The sequence below is a fragment of the Propithecus coquereli genome, unplaced genomic scaffold, assembly GCF_000956105.1.
Source record: "Propithecus coquereli isolate 6110/MARCELLA unplaced genomic scaffold, Pcoq_1.0 Scaffold295, whole genome shotgun sequence".
Taxonomy (NCBI): domain Eukaryota; kingdom Metazoa; phylum Chordata; class Mammalia; order Primates; family Indriidae; genus Propithecus; species Propithecus coquereli.
This window is the reverse complement of record NW_012148563.1, coordinates 3,324,425-3,341,946: the sequence shown is the minus strand read 5'-3', so window position 1 is coordinate 3,341,946 and position 17,522 is coordinate 3,324,425. Positions and strand designations below refer to the sequence as shown.

Genomic DNA, 17,522 nt, shown 5'->3' with positions numbered 1-17,522 from the left:
AAAATAAAAACCTGCTGCAGCCAGTAAAATAAACGTGGTTTCTATCAGCGCTTCAGACGGTGGTGTCGCGGTGCACACTGTGGGCGTCTGTTCTAACTGACAGGCCCTGAGAGAAACGCCTTTGTTCTGCCCACCTACCCATCCTCGTTCTGTCCCACAAAGAAACATCTTTGTGCTTCTGTATTCAAGGGTTTTTGGGGGACCTCGGGGAATACTGGGTACTCTTTGCCGTGACAGTTTTTCTCCTCCCGCGCGAGGCTAGTACAAACAGCACGTGTGAGAGAGTTCACGTCTGTCAAGGATGGACATTTACTTTGTAGGTCCATCACATGCACGTCGGTCCCGTTTTCCAAGACACCATCTTCCGCTCGGAGGCCGTCCAGCTTGCCGTTCTTCTGCCTCTCCTCCAGCTGCCTTTTGAGTTTCTTAATCTGAAAACACCCACCGGTAAAATATGTTAATTTCTCTATTCCAAATGAGACTGAAAGCTGCACTTAGAGCCTCTGAGAAAGGAAGCAGCATGTCAGGCAAAAACCGACACCCAGCGGTGCAACGGCGCATTGCCTTGCAGTTCGGGTGTCTCCCGGGCGCCAGAGAGACGGGGCTCGTAGCGAAGCCCGCGATCAACATGGTAAAGGGTTACGGCCCACCCTACAGCCCCCCAGCCACACAGGGGATCCCGCCCCTTTCATAAAGAAACCAACACAAACAAATAAAAAACCTCTGCCAATTAGTACTCTTCTCGGGAAGAAAAGTAAACGTTTTTTACAACATCAGCCCTGAATTATTTTGTGGCTCTGGGTGAAAAGTTATTTCTAAAATTGAAATTCCTCTAGACTCAGGAGGAGGTTGTACATAAAATACTTCAAACGTTTATCGGTTAGCAAGTCAGTGCCCCATTAAACTGTATTCACTAAGAAACCAGAAAGGCCCTGTGCAGCCTTCTGGGCTCAGATGTATCTCAATTAAATCCCCAACAAAGTTCTCCGTGCACTTTCCCACAGAACTCGGTCATGCTGCAGGTGTGCTCAGAGGCGGGTTGCCAGCCTCCAGGAAGACGGTCTCTACACAGCTTTCCTCTCTCCAAGAGAGCAACAGAAACAGTCTTTCTGCTGTGCTTGGTGTGGAGCGGGAAACCCCTAATTAAATACAAACCATCAGTGCAGGCTGCTTTAAGGAATAAGTACAGAATTCCAATGGATACATGTTTTTAGAAGATCACAGGGAGTTCAAGAGAATCCTCCCACTATATTTAGTGCTTTAAGCAACGGACAGAATCTTCGACAGAATTGTAAAAAGTAAGGCAAATACACTTGATTAGGCTCATGAGGGAAAATCGGAAGAATTGAGTTTCTTTAGATTGTTGTGGAATGATTTAATAAATATCCTCCATTAAAAAAGGATCAAATAGGACAGCTGTTCAGTATTTCTCGAGGTGGGTGAGAGCACTGACGATAAACCACAGTTAGAACAACTGTGATCAGCTATCACAGACACACACCTGCCAGGAAGAGTCACCGAGAGAGCACAAAACTGATGTTATGACAAGCAGAAGTCAGAGGAGTGGTGTTTGGAATGACTCAGCCTTGCCACTCCATGGCAATCTAGGTCTTTTACGCTAGTATTTATTTTAGGCAGCAATTCGGTAACATGCACCACATTCAGTTCCCTGGCTGTGAGTCCGAGACATCCTCATGAAACCTCGTATGACTCACCATGTTCTATTTGGATAAAAATATTAAGACCACCAGTTGGCTTGGTAATTGTTTTCAGGCATGATACATTTAGAGGTTTTCTGAGTAAGCAACCCCTGTTCGAGAACCCATAAAGTAATAAAAAGATTATTACCTGTTCCAATAAGCATTCCCGCTCGTCAACAAGCTTTTTCAACCTAATATCTAAAGAAATCAGAAAGATACGGGTTTAGGCGATTCTGTGGACCGCGCCTTTCAGCACATGGCTAAATTGAAGAATGACTGTTGAGGTTAGTGAAACGAATGATGAAGGTAGTTATACACACGTACCATGGTGAATGAGGCCACAGACAGGACTGGGGGAGAACTCAGCCAAGGGGGGTTGGGTCAACCGCCCAGAACATGCTTCACGTCGGGAGCGGCTTCCGGCTGCATGCAAACAGGCTAATCTTCTACCTTAGGTTAGCATGCAAGAACTCTAGGGCCAAGCCACGCTGCAACACAAGATCTCACAGGCTTCATGGTTTAACATCGTTAGCAATGTAGAAACATACCGATAATCACGATTCAATAGCACCAACATTTTAATTATCCTCGCCTTTCTGAGTTTACATCTCAGAAGTGTTTATCTTTCTCAATTCTCTCATAGACTCATCAATGTCATAGTTTTGACTACATGTTCATGAACCCTAAGGCCACTGACAGCACACCCGCTCACCCAGTTACCAGAAGCTGTTATTCTTTCCAGGAAAAATGCAGTGATGGTTTAGGTGTCTGTCATTCCTCCCACCACACATAAATGAAGATGCGTATCTATTAAGTGTCTCTAAATTCTCCAAACATCTCTCTCACGGGGTGTCAAGTACTATAATCTTCAGATTCAGAGGAGGAAACCAAGGCCTGGGGAGAGTTTGGGGATTGGGTAAAAACGCACTGACTGGCTGACTGCGGTTCTTCTCGCTCCCTCCTCACACCCACTTGGTCTGACTGTAGCTCCTGCCCGAGCCCAGCCTCCTGCCGGGAGAGCAGCTACCCCCTGCAAAAGGCAGGGCTGGCCCAGCCGCTGGAGCCGCGGCACTTCCTCCTATTTCAAGGCCCGGGGGACTGCAGAGTTAGGAAATACATGCCTACGTCAGCCACCAGCCATTCGCATCTCAAAGAATATGTAAGAGAGACAGCAAAGGAAAGACAAAGAGTGGAAGGATGTTCCTCTTGAAGAACAAAGTTTTCTACATACATGATCACACTCTGAGCGAGCCCATATTCTGAACACGACACACGCACGCCCCTTTCCTTCAGGGGCCCGCACGTTGGAACCACCTCGCTGCTGCGCTCCTTTGGCTCTGTGGCTGCGGCGCACGAGGTCTTCCAGGAAAGGAGGCTACCGATAGAAAACACGAACCCCAAACCGTCTGTGCCCCAGAATTAGCATTCCAGAGTCCTTGTGACGGTGGAAATTTAAATGGGCATTAGGTCTTCTGTTAACTGCAAACACTGAGAATTGTAGAAAGTAGTGAACGTCCTACATCTCATTCTTAAAAATTCTGCTCGCTGACCTTTGTATATTGTAACAACCTATAATTCAAAAATCTACCTTCCCCTATTTTCTACATACGCCCATAACTATACTTAATTATACCTTTGGGACAAGATTTACATCTACACACAGGCCCTGTGTTCTGGTTCGGGGCTGAAAAGTACCAGGCTTTTTGATGTCCGGTATCACCGATCGGCGTTTTCCTCTGTTCCGTATGATAGTGACCCTCAGCGGTCTAGGGATAGGGCTGGCAGGTAACCTTTCGATTCTTTCCTGAGATTGACTCTTTTGACATTGAAATCTTTCAGAATTGCCTTACACAGTTACCTGCCTTTTTATTAAAAGCTGACTATACCTAAGTGAATCATTTTTTGATAACTTAAGGGCCTTTGCTGTGAATGTCAATTACTGTGCCGGCTCTAACGTCATGATACGCTCAGGGCAGGGTAACCGACGTTCACGAGGAAAGCTCTGAAATGACCAAGAAACGGTTTGGCTGTTCAGTCTTTCTTTCCATCCTCTTTGCTCCGGTTCCGATTCCCAGCTGTGCACGCCCCGCTGGGTCCTACCTGCGCGTTCCCGGCACCTGCTCCCCATGGACGAAGTGATCACAACTGTGCGGTAATTAAGGGAATGAGAGCGGACAGTCCAGACTGCTGGACGGCTGGATTGAGGGTGCAGAGGGTGCCCACTGTCCCGAACGGGGCCGTTGAACAACATGGGAAAGAAAGGAAATAACTTAAAACGGTTTGATGATCTGACCATTTAGTGACTTTGGTATTGCATTGCTGCCCCACAGGCCTTTAAAAGTAGAGACCAGAGCTGTTTTCCAATGCGCATTCCAGTGTGAACGTGGCTTTGCTGAAGCGAGAGCCGTACACTGAAAAACCCTTTAACGTCCTGTAGAGCCCTTTGCCTCGATCCTCCGGCAAGCCTCAGATTTCTCGGTCATCCCCACTGTCCTCCACTTCAGGGACACTTAAGCAGAAACAGTAAACATGTTTGCTGCTTTGATCTACTATTCACACATTCTAAGTATGGGCACACTGAAGCAGAGCGACAGAACGGAGACCTTTCCTGACTGGGGTTCGTCATCAGAACCGCAGATGACAGGAGAGGATGCGAGGGACGATCTCTCACTCTCCCACGGACGGCCCACGCCAGCACCAGGCTAGACGCCAGAGAGACGTTCACTCATCCCTGACAAAGGGCATCAGGCGTGGGTCTCCCCCAGAACCCCAGCGAGAGGCAGCAACCCGGAAGCGGACAACCTTAAAGGTGGTCACCACGTAAAACAGTCGCCACAATCAGAATTCAGTTAGTCCAAAGAGTGGAACCGCAGGCTTGTAAAATTATAAAATGTGTTTATTTCAATTACATAGTAACACTTATGTTTGCCTCAACTTTTACTGAGGCTTTGGTCTTTTTGCATTCAATTATATCTCGTAACAGTAATATGAACCCACATAATCTCATAAAGTGTCAACAGCATTCATAACATACATTCCTTTGTGATGTCATATGTCACAATTTTTTAGTCTACCTTTACAATTATTTTTTAAATGCTTCTTTATATAGAAAATATATTTTTTCTTCAGGCAGATCAAAACAAGAATTTTCCAATAACAATATGCTGAGAAACAATAAATGAAAATATTTATACCAAAATACCAAAAGTGATTCAACTCTTTAAAATATCTTATGATAGTCTAATTAGTAGTCTGCACAAGAAGTAACCTTTTATATTTCTCGCTTGCATAATGATTAGACACTCAAACAGAAAGAGAAGGGATTTTAAGGTTCAAAAACATTTAATGACTTCCCTGCCCAAATACTGCAATAGGAAATGAAATTTCAACATATGCCACTTCCATAAAAAAGCTTTTTTAAAAAAATCTTAGTATAAATTGAATTGGGTACACAGCAACAGCATGAAGTGAACTCAAAGTCTCCTACAAAGTAAATTCCGGTACCATTAACAGTGAGATCCAAAAGCATTGATTTGAGATAAAAGATTTACATGAGGTAAAGGAAAGTAAGAGTCCCCTCATGCTTTGAGATATTGTTAACCCTAAAATGATTAATTATTTTCCTAAGGTGCAAATCTTATCACTCAGTGACCTATTTGCTATTTGGGTGTTTATTTCTTTTAAATACAATGCCATACGGGTTACAATGTATATACTAAAATCAAGTATGAAAGTACACATATGTGAAGGAGGCATTCATTTAAATATCGATTATACCCCTAATACAGAAATCTAAGAATGCTATTTGGTCACTTCAGTTAGAAGCTGATATGTTTGGTCAAGAACAGCCACATTCATATCAGCCTAAGGCAACTGTTCAATATTTTTATTTTATTTTAAGCTGGAATATAAATAGTATACGCTATTGTTCGATACTACTGGAATGCTCTCCCTTAGAACTTACAGTGATAACAGACATGTCTTTCTTTCCAACCTGGGTGACGACGTCAATGGTTACACGTAAATCCCCAAGCAGCGGTCTGTGCCGCAGAGCACCCGATGACTGATGTCGTGCAGCGCATCTGAATCAACTTAGAACATTCTACTTACGTCGCCAGGGGAGATGGCAGACAAGAGTCTCTTACCATTAGACTTACTGCGCAGAGTCCCTGGCCCTTCTCTAAAGCTCGGCCTCCCGTCGTGCGCCATCTGCGGCGGGCTCCGCTCAGGACATGGTGCAGTCCTCCTTGCCTTTCCCCTTCTCACTCCCTCTCCTTATATCTTCGCTGCTTCCGGAATCCAAGCCCCCCGCCTCTCCCGCTGGTGCCGAGTCGTCGCTTTCTAGACTAATGCTGTCTAAAGCTTTGTCGCCTCTCCGGCCGGGGTGTTCTGGCATGGCGGGCCCCCCTGCGCTGCCTGTCTGGGCGGCATCGTTCGTTTCCTCTGCGGGACTCTGATTTCCGAGCGGGCTGCGGCCACCGCCTGCTTCATTCTCCGGTTCTGGGGGACTGTCTTGGGCGGCACCACCTTTCTTAGTGTTACTTTTAATGACATCTTCATCTAGTTCTCTGTCGCTAACGCTAGTGCCTGAGGATGGAACTGTGTCATCTCCGAACTCTAACGTGTCTCCACCAGCTGTTACTTTCCCTGCTTGTGTTTTTACAGCTTCTTGGTTAAGTTTTCCATCCAACTCAATTGCAGGATTTTCTGGACAATCAGCATGTTCACTGCTTTCTGCTACGATGTTCTGCTCTGGATTTTTGGTCACCTCGTCTAGAGCTTCCACTGCGGACTCTCCGTCAGTGAATGTCACCTGCTCTTCCTCCTTAACTTCACTTACATCTGTGCTCTGATGTGTCACCTCTGTCTTAACATCCTTAAGGGTTTCTGCAGGTCCTGTCGATTTTTTCTTCTTGTTTTTCTTTTTCTTGTTCTTTGCCTTCCTTGGTGATGACTCCAAGGCCTCTGCCTGTTGGTCACTCTTCTCCTCCCTGGGCTCTCTCGTATCTAGGGGGTCACGTTCGGTGTCGACCACGCTTGGGCCTGTTGCCTCCTGACGATGGCTCTCGGCCGCCGGTGAACCAGGAACGTTCTGGACACCTGCCTCGACTGGTTTCTCACCCCCGAGCCCTGCTTCTTCGCTCTCTTCTTCACTGCCCTCCCTCCCTGCTTCCGTGCTCTGCGCTGGGGCCTCCTGGGGCCCGGCCACTTCCTGGCTGGTCACTTCTTTCTCTAAACTGCATCCCACGCTTGGATCCAACTCCTCCAGGGCAGCTCCCGCACGCTGCTCGCCCTGACACATTGTGCCCAGCTGCTGCCCACCCTGGGTGTCGCCTGCCTGTGCCACGTGCTCTGTGCAGCTCGCACTTTGCCCACAGGAGTCCGCGCCTTCCCTTCCCATTTCAGATGTTGGCAGAGGAGTGTGCTCCTGACACGGCTCTGAGCTAACCTCTTCCGAGTGGCTTTTAGAATCCTCTTGTTTTTCTTTTTCCTGCTTTTCCACAGATTCCTTACTCTGGTTTTCGATACCCACGGCATTATTACAACTGCCCTGCCTGCTCCTGGGACCTGGGACTTCACTGTCTAAATCGCTCAAATGGTGGCTAAGGACAGCTCCAGTCCTGTCATCTGGCACGTGTGTGACCTCATGGGACTTAACCTGCTCTACGCTTCCAAGGAGAGGGGTGTTCTCTGGATTTTGGCTCTGAACCTGTTCCTCACGTTCCGCACCCGCTAACGTCCCCAGGGAGGGCGCTTTGTCTTCATCAGAGGCTTGCTGGTCCTCGGCACTGCCCCCAGGACGTACCTCCACGTCCACACAATGCTTTGCTGCGTCCTCGGTGTGCTGCTCTTTCTCAGTATTCTGCAAGATTGCTCTTTTCCCCACACTCTCCACAATTTCATTTTTCACCTCCACTTCATTGGCTCTTCCTAAAAGACCATTAAGAAAGTTGAGGGGACCCCGCGATGTGGTAACCACTCAATATACATTAAAATGTAAACACATGTTCTAAGCCCCACCCCACGCTACTCCTGAAGAGAGGGAGGCACCAAGAGCCCCGTGAAACGGAAGCCTTCGCCAGTTCTGTGCGGCAAAGCAGCAGCTGCGCTAGTGACTTTCTGATCAGCAAAGGCCACCACCATCGCGACGGCAAGGGTGGCTGCTGGTGCCATCTTGTGTGAACGGATTTTTAAAGGTGAAGTTAAGTCTGAACAACTAGAATGAGCTCTGGATCAGGCAGCCAAACAATCCAAAATGAGGGGTTTGAGAACAGACTCAGGTTCGTGTTCCCCATTCTCATTTCTAAATGCACAACTCGACAACTCACGCTTTCCCAGCTATCAACTGCACTGCGCATCTCACTGCTCTAAAAGCAGCTTTCAAATAATTTTCTCAAAAGCACATTCAGTTCACTTTTAGAAACTCAGCCTCAAGGTCAACCTCGAGAAGATACTTTGAAACAGCTCATCCAGTGACAAGACATCTGTCTTCTACCACCTAACCGTGGTCTTCCCGAGAAAACACCCTGTCTGTGCCCTGCTACCACTCCCCAAGGGACGGGGCAGGGTACCAGCAGGAGGCAAGGGCTTAAGATCAAGAGACCACTTAATTAAATAATAAACTATTCATCAAAGAACGTATTACTGCTTTGGAATGAACAGTTGTATTTTGGATTCTCCAAACAAAATCCTAGCATGTTAGTTATAGCACCATGTTACTGAAAGTCAAGGCCGGATACTTTTATAACCAGTGGTCTCCGCGCTGGGTGCACTTATCCCAGGGAAAACGGGGTCATATTAGGGCTTCTGTTGAGAGTTAGTTTTACTTCACTCTTTAACAATTTCTGTGCATATGTTTTATAGCGTACACTTTATATTAATGAAGTAGTATACATACATACATTAAAAATAAATATATAGAGAGAGACGTTCCCACAATTCTTCACTAATAGGATATGTGATCAAAAAACATTTGGAAACCACTCACAAAACTGATACTTCTGGTTCTTTAAGCATTTCACAATGGTTATCAAAGATTTGTAAAATGTATATTTGAGTAAGAGCAGCATGATCAAATTCCTAGCTGTTCAGGTAGCTAATATAAAAATATGGCAGAAGTTAATTATCTTTTTCAATAACTTTTGCATAATTTATAAGAGCTGTGTTTCTTTAATAGTTATAAAGATAATAAATGAGTTACCTCCCTGGGAAGCAAGTCCTGAGAAGCTAGGACCTATGGGTTTCCACATTTCCATAAATACAAAGCAGCAAGATGAAAGCTTCTAAATCGAAATGAAAAGTCACGGGCCCTGTCCTTATTCCAGCCTCGCTGTAAAAAGCTGGAACACAACTGGTGAGCAGTGACGGACGAGGCCGTGTCTGCACACCACAACCTGAGGCTGCACACACAAGTCTGAAGGTTTTCCCCAAAGCCAAATGTTATCACAAACATTAATCAGTGAGTCTTTGCAGATCTCTGAAAATTTCATAAAATATTCCTACACCCTGTTGGATTCCCCAATTTTATATTCTTTCAGAAGCAAAAAGGTGGCACACCAAGGAGGCCGCCTCTGACCAGGGCGGGTGGATTCAGACTCTTGCTGGGAGGGCCCCTCCTCCGTGCGACCACCCCCACCGCCCAGGGCTGCCTGTCCCCCTCCAGGGCTGGCTCGAGAAGGGCTAGGAAGGAAGATGTGCTCTGTCACCAGCACCCCCAGAACACTGAGTGCTGTACAGACGCACAACGCTGGCTGGCACGTATGGTCAGCTAACTTCACAGCCTTCACTGTTCTCGACTTTTGACAATTCTGTAACAGAGTAAGTTCAAAAGCCACACTTGGTACGTATCTGGGGAAAACCAAATAGTGCGCTCAACACTGTCACTTGATTTGAGGTTATTTTCCTTGCGTTCACTGTCTCACTTGGTAGCTTGGGGAAGCACAAGAAACGTATACTCGAGCCACTGGTGGTGAGCACGGCACAGAGATGCACGCCAGACAACACGTGGGCGGTCATGCCACTCGGCAGGGGTTGCTACGGAGTGCGGAGACAGATGGCATGCTGAGTGACTGTTAATCGATCAGTGGTGATTGCTTCGACTCCAGTGATGCATGAAGGTGAATCAATGCTGGTTTCAGAGATGAAAGGACCCAAAGGAAAACAAATACTTACCTAGCGTCCCGTCCCCTGTCGACTTGAGGGCATTTAACTCCTCTTTTGCGATCTTGGTGGGAGCTTGGTATCCAACGTTATTTAGAGTGTCTGAAGTCTCTCCATTGGTAGCTATTTCTGAATTTAGGATTATTCCATGTTTCTGGGAACAAAAATAGGCTCGCCATAATCCTCAGTGATATCACATTAAACTCTTGTTTTATTACTAATAATAAGAAAGGAAACTATTTTTCTGGAAGTAAAGGATGACTCTACATAGGCAGAGAAGTGCTAGGGCACCACACTCATAAATATTCTATCAACACACACAAATCTGCAATGCCTTCCTCCAAAGGTGACTTCTTTCTTAGATGTTCCAATTCATGCCTTAATTTGCTGGTGACAAGATACTTCCGACAGGCACCCTATTTATTTAGTTATTTTTGAGACAGAGTCTCACTCTGTTGCCCCCGGGTAGAGTACAGTGGTGTCATCACAGCTCACAGCAACCTCAGACTCCCGGGCTCAAGCATCCTCCTGCCTCAGCCTCCCGAGGAGCTGGGACTACAGGCGCTCACCACCACGCCTGGCTAATTTTTCTATTTTTGTGTAGAGATGGGGTCTCACTCTTGCTCAGGCTGGTCTCACAGGCGTGAGCCACCGAGCCAGGCCAGGCATCCTTTTTAACCAGAGGTGATGGCCTTGGGGCTGCCACAAAGTGGCACATCAACAAATCACTGTAAAGTGACCTTTACTTTTAAAACCCTGGTGTGCATTCTTTAAAAAGAGAGAGTGAGATAAAAAGAAATATGTGTGTGTTCTGAAAGGAATGAAGGAACTTACGTTAAAGGAGGAATTAAGAGGTGGCTGGAATGTCTGGTATATTCAAAAGAAATGTAAGTCACGCTCATTACAGAGTGAAGCACTTTAAAAACAGCTACACTTCACGACTCTGGACCCCTCACCCACCGCCTCCTGCTCTTTCCCGTGTGCACGAGGAATCCCCACCCCAGTACTCGTGGCCTCTTCCGAAGCGGCATCATGAATCTTAGCTCTAGGCCTGTCCCCTGCTGGCTGACTGCTCCGGCTCCGACCCCGGAAGACAAGCAGCAGACACTGATACACTCCCGCTGGCTCTTCAGGGACTATTCGGCCACCTTCTCTCAGCAACACCTCCTACAGCACTTTGGGAGCCCACCCAGTGCGCTGCCCACCGGTTTCTAACTCTGCGCCAAGCCAGCAGCTGAAGAGCCCCTGACAGGGGCCCACACAGGACGTGGAAGTTTCCTCCTCCTGTGACTCAGTGGGTCTCCAGGTCTGATTAGCACGGGCCTTGCCCATGCCACTTACCAGACACACTGTTCAGCTAGAGAAGTCCTGACATTTGAGGCTTTCTACAAAGGAGCAAATAATTATCTGACTCTGAGTCATAGCCTGGAGAAGTTATCAATGAGGATGAGAAAAAGTTTAGATAATATATCAAAAGATTCTTGGAAATCAGAGCTGCGTTCACGATCAGCTGAGCTTGTGAACATCTAAAGGCCACAGGCTAATCCACTGCATTTGCATCTAGTTCTCGTCAGTGTCAGTTAACCTAAGATTTGAATTTATTGACGGAATTAAAATCAATGACATAAAATTAGTTAACACCAGCACACACACATATTCACAGAATCCCGGAATTTGCTGCTGTTGCCGGCATTTTTTTTTTTTAACTGTACTTTGGCTTCATACCTTTAATTCCTGTTTCAGCATGACTACTTCTTCTCTAAGATCATCTCGTTCACTCCTTATGGAATCAAAGAACTCTTTCTGCCTCTCTAATGCCTGAGCGTGCAGCAAAGAGAAAGAAGACGGGCGCGGGTGAGAAGGCACCGTGGGAAGCAGGAACGAGGAGTAGGCTCCTCCTGTCTAAGACACTAGCAGACTTAAGACATCAGAGAGACTCTGCTCAAAGGTACAAACACAATGCAAGTAGTAAGCCTTTCGTTTAGTTTATGCGAACCAAGCAACGTTCCAGTTCGTGCTCCCCGAAGCATCGGCGTTGCGCAGCACACAAACACAGCACCGGGCACCGGAGGCTACTTCATTTGCATCACTTTCTAGCTGTCTGCGGGTCACAGCCCTGCAGCGGAGAGTTAACGGGAGCGATGGGCCCATTTAAATGAGGGCCAGCAAAGAACAAGAAGGAACGCTGAAGAGCCCCCACGTGACAACGGTTTCAGCAATCTAATTATTTGTATACATTGACTCTTGGCATCTGTTGTCACTGATAAGCACCAAGTGGTCGTAAAGCAAACACACACACACGCACATGCACACAATGCTAATGAAGCGAAACGCAGGGCCACCACGTGCAGGCGTCAGTGTGCGGGACATGCTCAAGCGACTCTGGGTCTTTATCAGAGCTATGTGTGTGAGCCGCTGTTTTGGGGAAACCAAAATCACAGCAGTCACTTTGTGCGGTTCCATTCTTCCTATTCTTCAACTCTAAATGTAGGCGGGTTGCCTCTTCTTTTCTTGTGGAGGGAGAGGGGTCTGGGAGGCCTTCCCCGAGGAGATTTCAAGGTGGGAATAGCCGGGGCACAGCCCTTGCAACCTTGCAGCCTCCTCAAATCCCTTCGAGGAAAAATCCAGGCACGACCAGCCTGGGAACTGCAATGAGTCTGACCCTCCACGCGTCAGCCCTGCCTCAGAGCGCCCGTCTCACTCCCTGGGTTCAAGGGGGCTCCGCCGCTAGCAGTGCAGGCGGAGAGCGCCACGCTCATGCCCGAAGTCGGCATCCAATGCTGAGTGCACATCTGGATAAGTTAGTGTATTCATTACTTAATACAGTTACACAAATCAGATTAATTGCAATTAATTAAATTAATAAACTTTTGTGATACATGGCAACCGCATGCATACTCGGACAAGCACTTTTGCAAACCAAAATTCTGCAAGAGCTCTATTTGCTAAGCAGCCTGCCCATTTGAATAGATTTTCAAAGACTTGAGACTCCTACCCCTATCTTTTTGTCTTTCCACTCTACTGTTTCCTGAAGGTCAGAAATCTCCCTGATATAACTCGCCTGCTTCTGCTGTAGCTGTCGGATTTCCTGAGGAAAGGAACAGACAGAAAGAAAGAAGATAAAGGGTTAAGCAGGAAGAGAAGCCCCAGCGCTGGAGAACCTGGGAGCTGGGACAGTCACCGCGTTGACCCCGAACGCACTGCCAGCATCTAGGGTTGTTTCCTTGTCCTACTCCCAGCTTTAAGAGGTGCAGGAAGAAAACCTGCTTGGGTAAAATTCTCACTTTAAAGGTACCAGTTAAAGTGCGGATCGAGATAAAACATTAAAAACCAACCCTGTATTCGTTTCCTATTGCCACTCTCACAAATTACTATGGACTCAGTGGCTTTGAACAACACAAGCACATCTTCTCACGATTTTGGAGGTCAGACGCCAACATGAGTCTCACAGGCTAAAATCAAGCCCTTCTGGAAGCTCCAGCGAGGATCTGCGTCCTCTGCCTTCCTGGGTCCTAGAACTGATCGCATCCTGGGCTCCGGGTCCCCTCCTCACTCACTGCTGCACCTGCTTCCTTTGCCGCGTCCCTGCTTCTGCCTGTGACCTGCCTTCCTCTTGTAAGGGCCCTTGTGGCCACCTCAGGCCCACATCATCCAGGATAACCTGCACCGCCCCCCAGGTCTTTACTTTAATCACATCTGCAAAGTCCCTTTTACCACGTGAGGTGACGTATGTACAATTTCAAGGGATTAAGATGTGGACATCTCTGCAGGGTAGTGGTGTTGTCCTGTCTACCACACCTCCCAAAACACACACCTGACACCAAAGAAGATCTTCACCACTGACAGGATCCGTTTTCCTTAAATCAGGGATGGAGAGTCAGCTTAAACTCTGAATTTTAAAAGCACTGACAACTGCGCACATCACTATAGACTGAACTGTCCCCACCCACCCACCCAATTCACATAGTGACGCCCTAATGCCCAAAGTGACTGCATTTGGAGACAGAGTCTTTAGGAGACAGTTAAGGGTAAATGAGGTCATATGGGTGGTGCTCTGACCTCACAGGATTAGTGTCCTTACATAGACACCAAGAGCTTGCTCTTCTCCACCGTGCAAGGACACGGTGACAGGTGTCTGTCTGCAGGCCAAGGGGAGAGGCCTCACCAGCACTCAACCTTGATCTGGGACTTCCAGTCTCCAGAACTGTGAGAAAATAAGTTTCTGCTGTTCAAGCCTTGCAGGCTATGTATTTTGTTACAGTAGCCTAAGCCAAGACAGCCATGAGAAAATGGCTCCAAATTCAAAAAAGAAAAAGAAGAACAGGAAACACGACCTACCTCTAGCATTTCTTCTCTTTGCTTCAGGGCCTCTTTCGCTTCAGCAAACTGGAACTGCAGCGTGCTGTGGGCATGCTTCTCCCTTTCGAATTCCTACAAAGGAGGAAGATGGTATTGAGGCAGCGGAATCACATTTTTTCCATCCGAGTTCATTTTCTTACGACTTACATTCCCCCTGGAACAAATTACCTGCTACTACGTCTGCACGATCTGCAAGGCTTGTTTTAACAACACAAATCCATCTCTCCGGACTTTGTAGAAGATATCAGATGACTTACTATAAAATTAACCTGAAGAGCTGATGGGACACAAAGTATTTAATTCTTCAATAGAATAATTGCGTCTTTTCCCAATCAGCAGAAGATAAATGAATATAATTTTCATAAAATCTTTGACACTCATAACTATTTCTCTATGGTGTTAAGAAAGAACAAAATAAATAAAAATCAAGGCCGGGCATGGTGGCTCACACCTGTAATCCTAGCACTCTGGGAGGCTGAGGCAGGTGGATTGCTTGACCTCAGGAGTTCGAGACCAGCCTGAGCAAGATGAGACCCTGGCTCTACTAAAAAAATAGAAAGAAATTAGCTGGACAACTAAAAATATGTAGAAAAAATTAGCCAGGCATGGTGGCGCATGCCTGTAGTCCCAGCTACTCGGGAGGCTGAGGCAGAAGGATCGCTTGAGCCCAGGAGTTTGAGGTTGCTGTGAGCCAGGCTGACGCCACGGCACTCACTCTAGCCCGGGGGACAAAGCGAGACTCTGTCTCAAAAAAAAAAAAAATAAATAAATAAATAAATAAAAATCAGGAGATACACATTAACCAGAAAATCTTGACGCATGTGATTGTGCCTCATCCAAGCATGTTGGCTCTTTCATAGGCATGTTTTTAAAAGGTTATGATTTTATCTTACATGTAAAACACTAATGTTCTCCTGGTAAAACTGTTTCTAGTTTACATATGGAAATTATGCATATCAATATTTCAAGTCACTCAGCAAAGAGCACAGTTTTCTTATTCTCAGGTGTCTTGGTTTCCTGGATAAGCGGAGAATGACTGTTTAAAAATATATAAACAATATAATATAAATTACATACTATACACACACATACACACACACACACACAATCCACCATTCTCTATCATGTTAAAGCTTACTTTGTTTTTCTCTTCATACTGTCGCCTAGATTCAGCCAGTTGTTCTTCAAGTTCCAACAACATATCTTTTAGAGTATCGACCTGGTACATGAAGTTTGTCTTTTCATTGTCTAGCTGAGCGTTGGACACCATGGCCTTCTTATATTTCTCCTCAACTTCTGCTAGGGAGTCCTGCGGGAAGGTCATGTTTTTGAAATTGTAGAAAGAAAACCAAAACAAAGATTAGTTCAGTATTCTTTAAAAAAACCCACAAAATTCAGCCCTAAATTTAGACTACATTTCTTAGAGTATATAAATCGGAGTAAGAAACACATGGCAATTTTAAATGCACAGAAATCTCCCCTTTTTAATTAAATCGAATTCTCATCACTCAGAAAATCAGTTACTGTCTGTGTCTAGAGGTGAAAGCGATTTATACACTCATTAGAACAAAGGAGACACACAGTGTGGAAAGAGCTGTGGTCACAGAGGATCGTCCCATTGCAGTGTGTCAGGGCTGTCCACAGGTTTCTGAAGTAATCACTCAAGACACGTGACCAACAGCTGGAAAAGAACCAGTGTGTGACGGCTGCGATAACTAAATATCCGCCACAACCCACAGGCGACTGCCAGTCATCCCTGTTCTGGCTTATGAACCAGGAAAGGATTAACAGTGACTTCAGATTTTTGACCTATAGGAAAACTAAACAAGGTGCACAGGTCTCACTGGGCAAGTCCTGGAAAGACAAAGGTCATTCCTTTCAAAGGGCGGCCCAAAGACAGACGCCTGCAAAATAAACATAGCGATGCCCTCCCACGGCTCACACCCTTGCGGGTCCCAATCCATGAACGGGGCAGGCGATTCCAGGAGAGCAGAGACAGATCGGAACCACTGGGGCACAAGGTATCTTAAGCTAAAAAAAGAGGTGGCAGCTGCCTGGTCCGGTGCGGCAGGTGCTGAGTGGCGGCTTCCTGGAGATCAGGGTTGGTCTCGCCGGGTACTGCCACCCCAAAGCAAAGATTTTAGGTGGGCCAGTGGTTCCAGGCTGGTTCGATAACTCCCTTTTTATATGAATTAAAAGCCAGAGTCTTAATTTTTCTCCCTTTCAAGTGAGATGACAAATATGAAATTGATGACTTTGTCATATGATTTATGTCACTTCCTCTGTTTGGTGTCCTTTGATACTGAATTCAGACTATTTCTCAGGTCCTTTATGGGGAGCTGAGAAGGAAGAAACAGATTTGCCATCTACTGCTAGATCCGCGATTTGCCATAAGCTGTCTGATGAAGACAGTCACTGACCACTCACCTCACCTTCCAGGAACACAGCACCCAAATTCCTGGCTGGCACGATGAAGTACTAAAAACCCCACACTCTAAACGTAGTGTGTATATACTCAAATACATCCAAGATGATGCACATTCAGACTTAGTAATCAATTAGTAAAATGTTATAGTATTGCAAATAACTTGGAATTTTAGAAGCATGGCATGTTGGGACTGCCTTATTGGTAGACATCAGATATTGTGAGAAGCAAATCAAATGAAGCATGTTTGCACGCAAAAAGTGTACTACAAAAAGTGAAGAAAACAGAAAACCTTCTTTAAGTGTCTGGTACATGTCTATGGGCAATTAGAAACTGGTTTTAGGCCTGAGGGAGGGATGGTGAGTAGAAGACATGCATGGGGAATGTGTTAGTTTAACCCCTTCAACTGGGGAGTTATGATTTCTTTTTCTTTTCTTTTCTTTTTCTTTTTTTTTTTGAGACAGGGTCATACTCTGTTGCCCAGGCTAGAGTACAGTTGTGTCATCACAGCTCACTGCAACCTCCAACTCCTGGGCTGAAGTGATCTTCCTGCCTCAACCTTCTGTGTAGCTGGGACTACAGGTGCATGCCACCATGTCTGGCTAATTGTTAAATTTTTTGTAGAAATGGGGAGCCCAGGCCCCCATAGTGTAGGACTACAAGCGTGAGTCACTGCACCCAGCTGGGAGTTACTATTCTCAAGTCTTGATTCAAAAAACTGCATTTGGGAAAATGGTGAGCACACACCTATGCTAGCATTCCTGCCGTTTTGAGTTCTACATCTGGAGTCTCTTTAGAGTAAGCATGCACTTTGAACTTCTTGAGGATTTTTTTAAGTTAAGTTGGGTTAATATTGTGAGACCACGCTTCCATAAACC

The 17,522-nt window shown here is 46.1% G+C and overlaps 1 protein-coding gene across 4 annotated transcripts in view; it reads right to left on the bottom strand.

Annotated features, from left to right (window-relative positions):
- Nucleotides 1-17,522, bottom strand: part of LRRFIP1 (leucine rich repeat (in FLII) interacting protein 1) — a 144,955-nt gene that overhangs the window by 12,060 nt on the left and 115,373 nt on the right. For 3 of the 4 annotated variants that reach the window (XM_012648839.1, XM_012648842.1, XM_012648840.1), the window contains 4 exons: nt 15,358-15,528; nt 14,199-14,291; nt 9,873-10,014; nt 4,582-7,631 (listed from right to left, as the gene is read on the bottom strand). In XM_012648839.1, the coding sequence (XP_012504293.1) occupies nt 5,926-7,631; nt 9,873-10,014; nt 14,199-14,291; nt 15,358-15,528 (2,112 nt within the window). In that variant the 3' untranslated portion in view covers nt 4,582-5,925. Of the gene's footprint in view, nt 1-313; nt 432-1,848; nt 1,899-4,581; nt 7,632-9,872; nt 10,015-14,198; nt 14,292-15,357; nt 15,529-17,522 lie in introns of those variants that run through there. The other variant, XM_012648843.1, reaches the window with a different exon arrangement.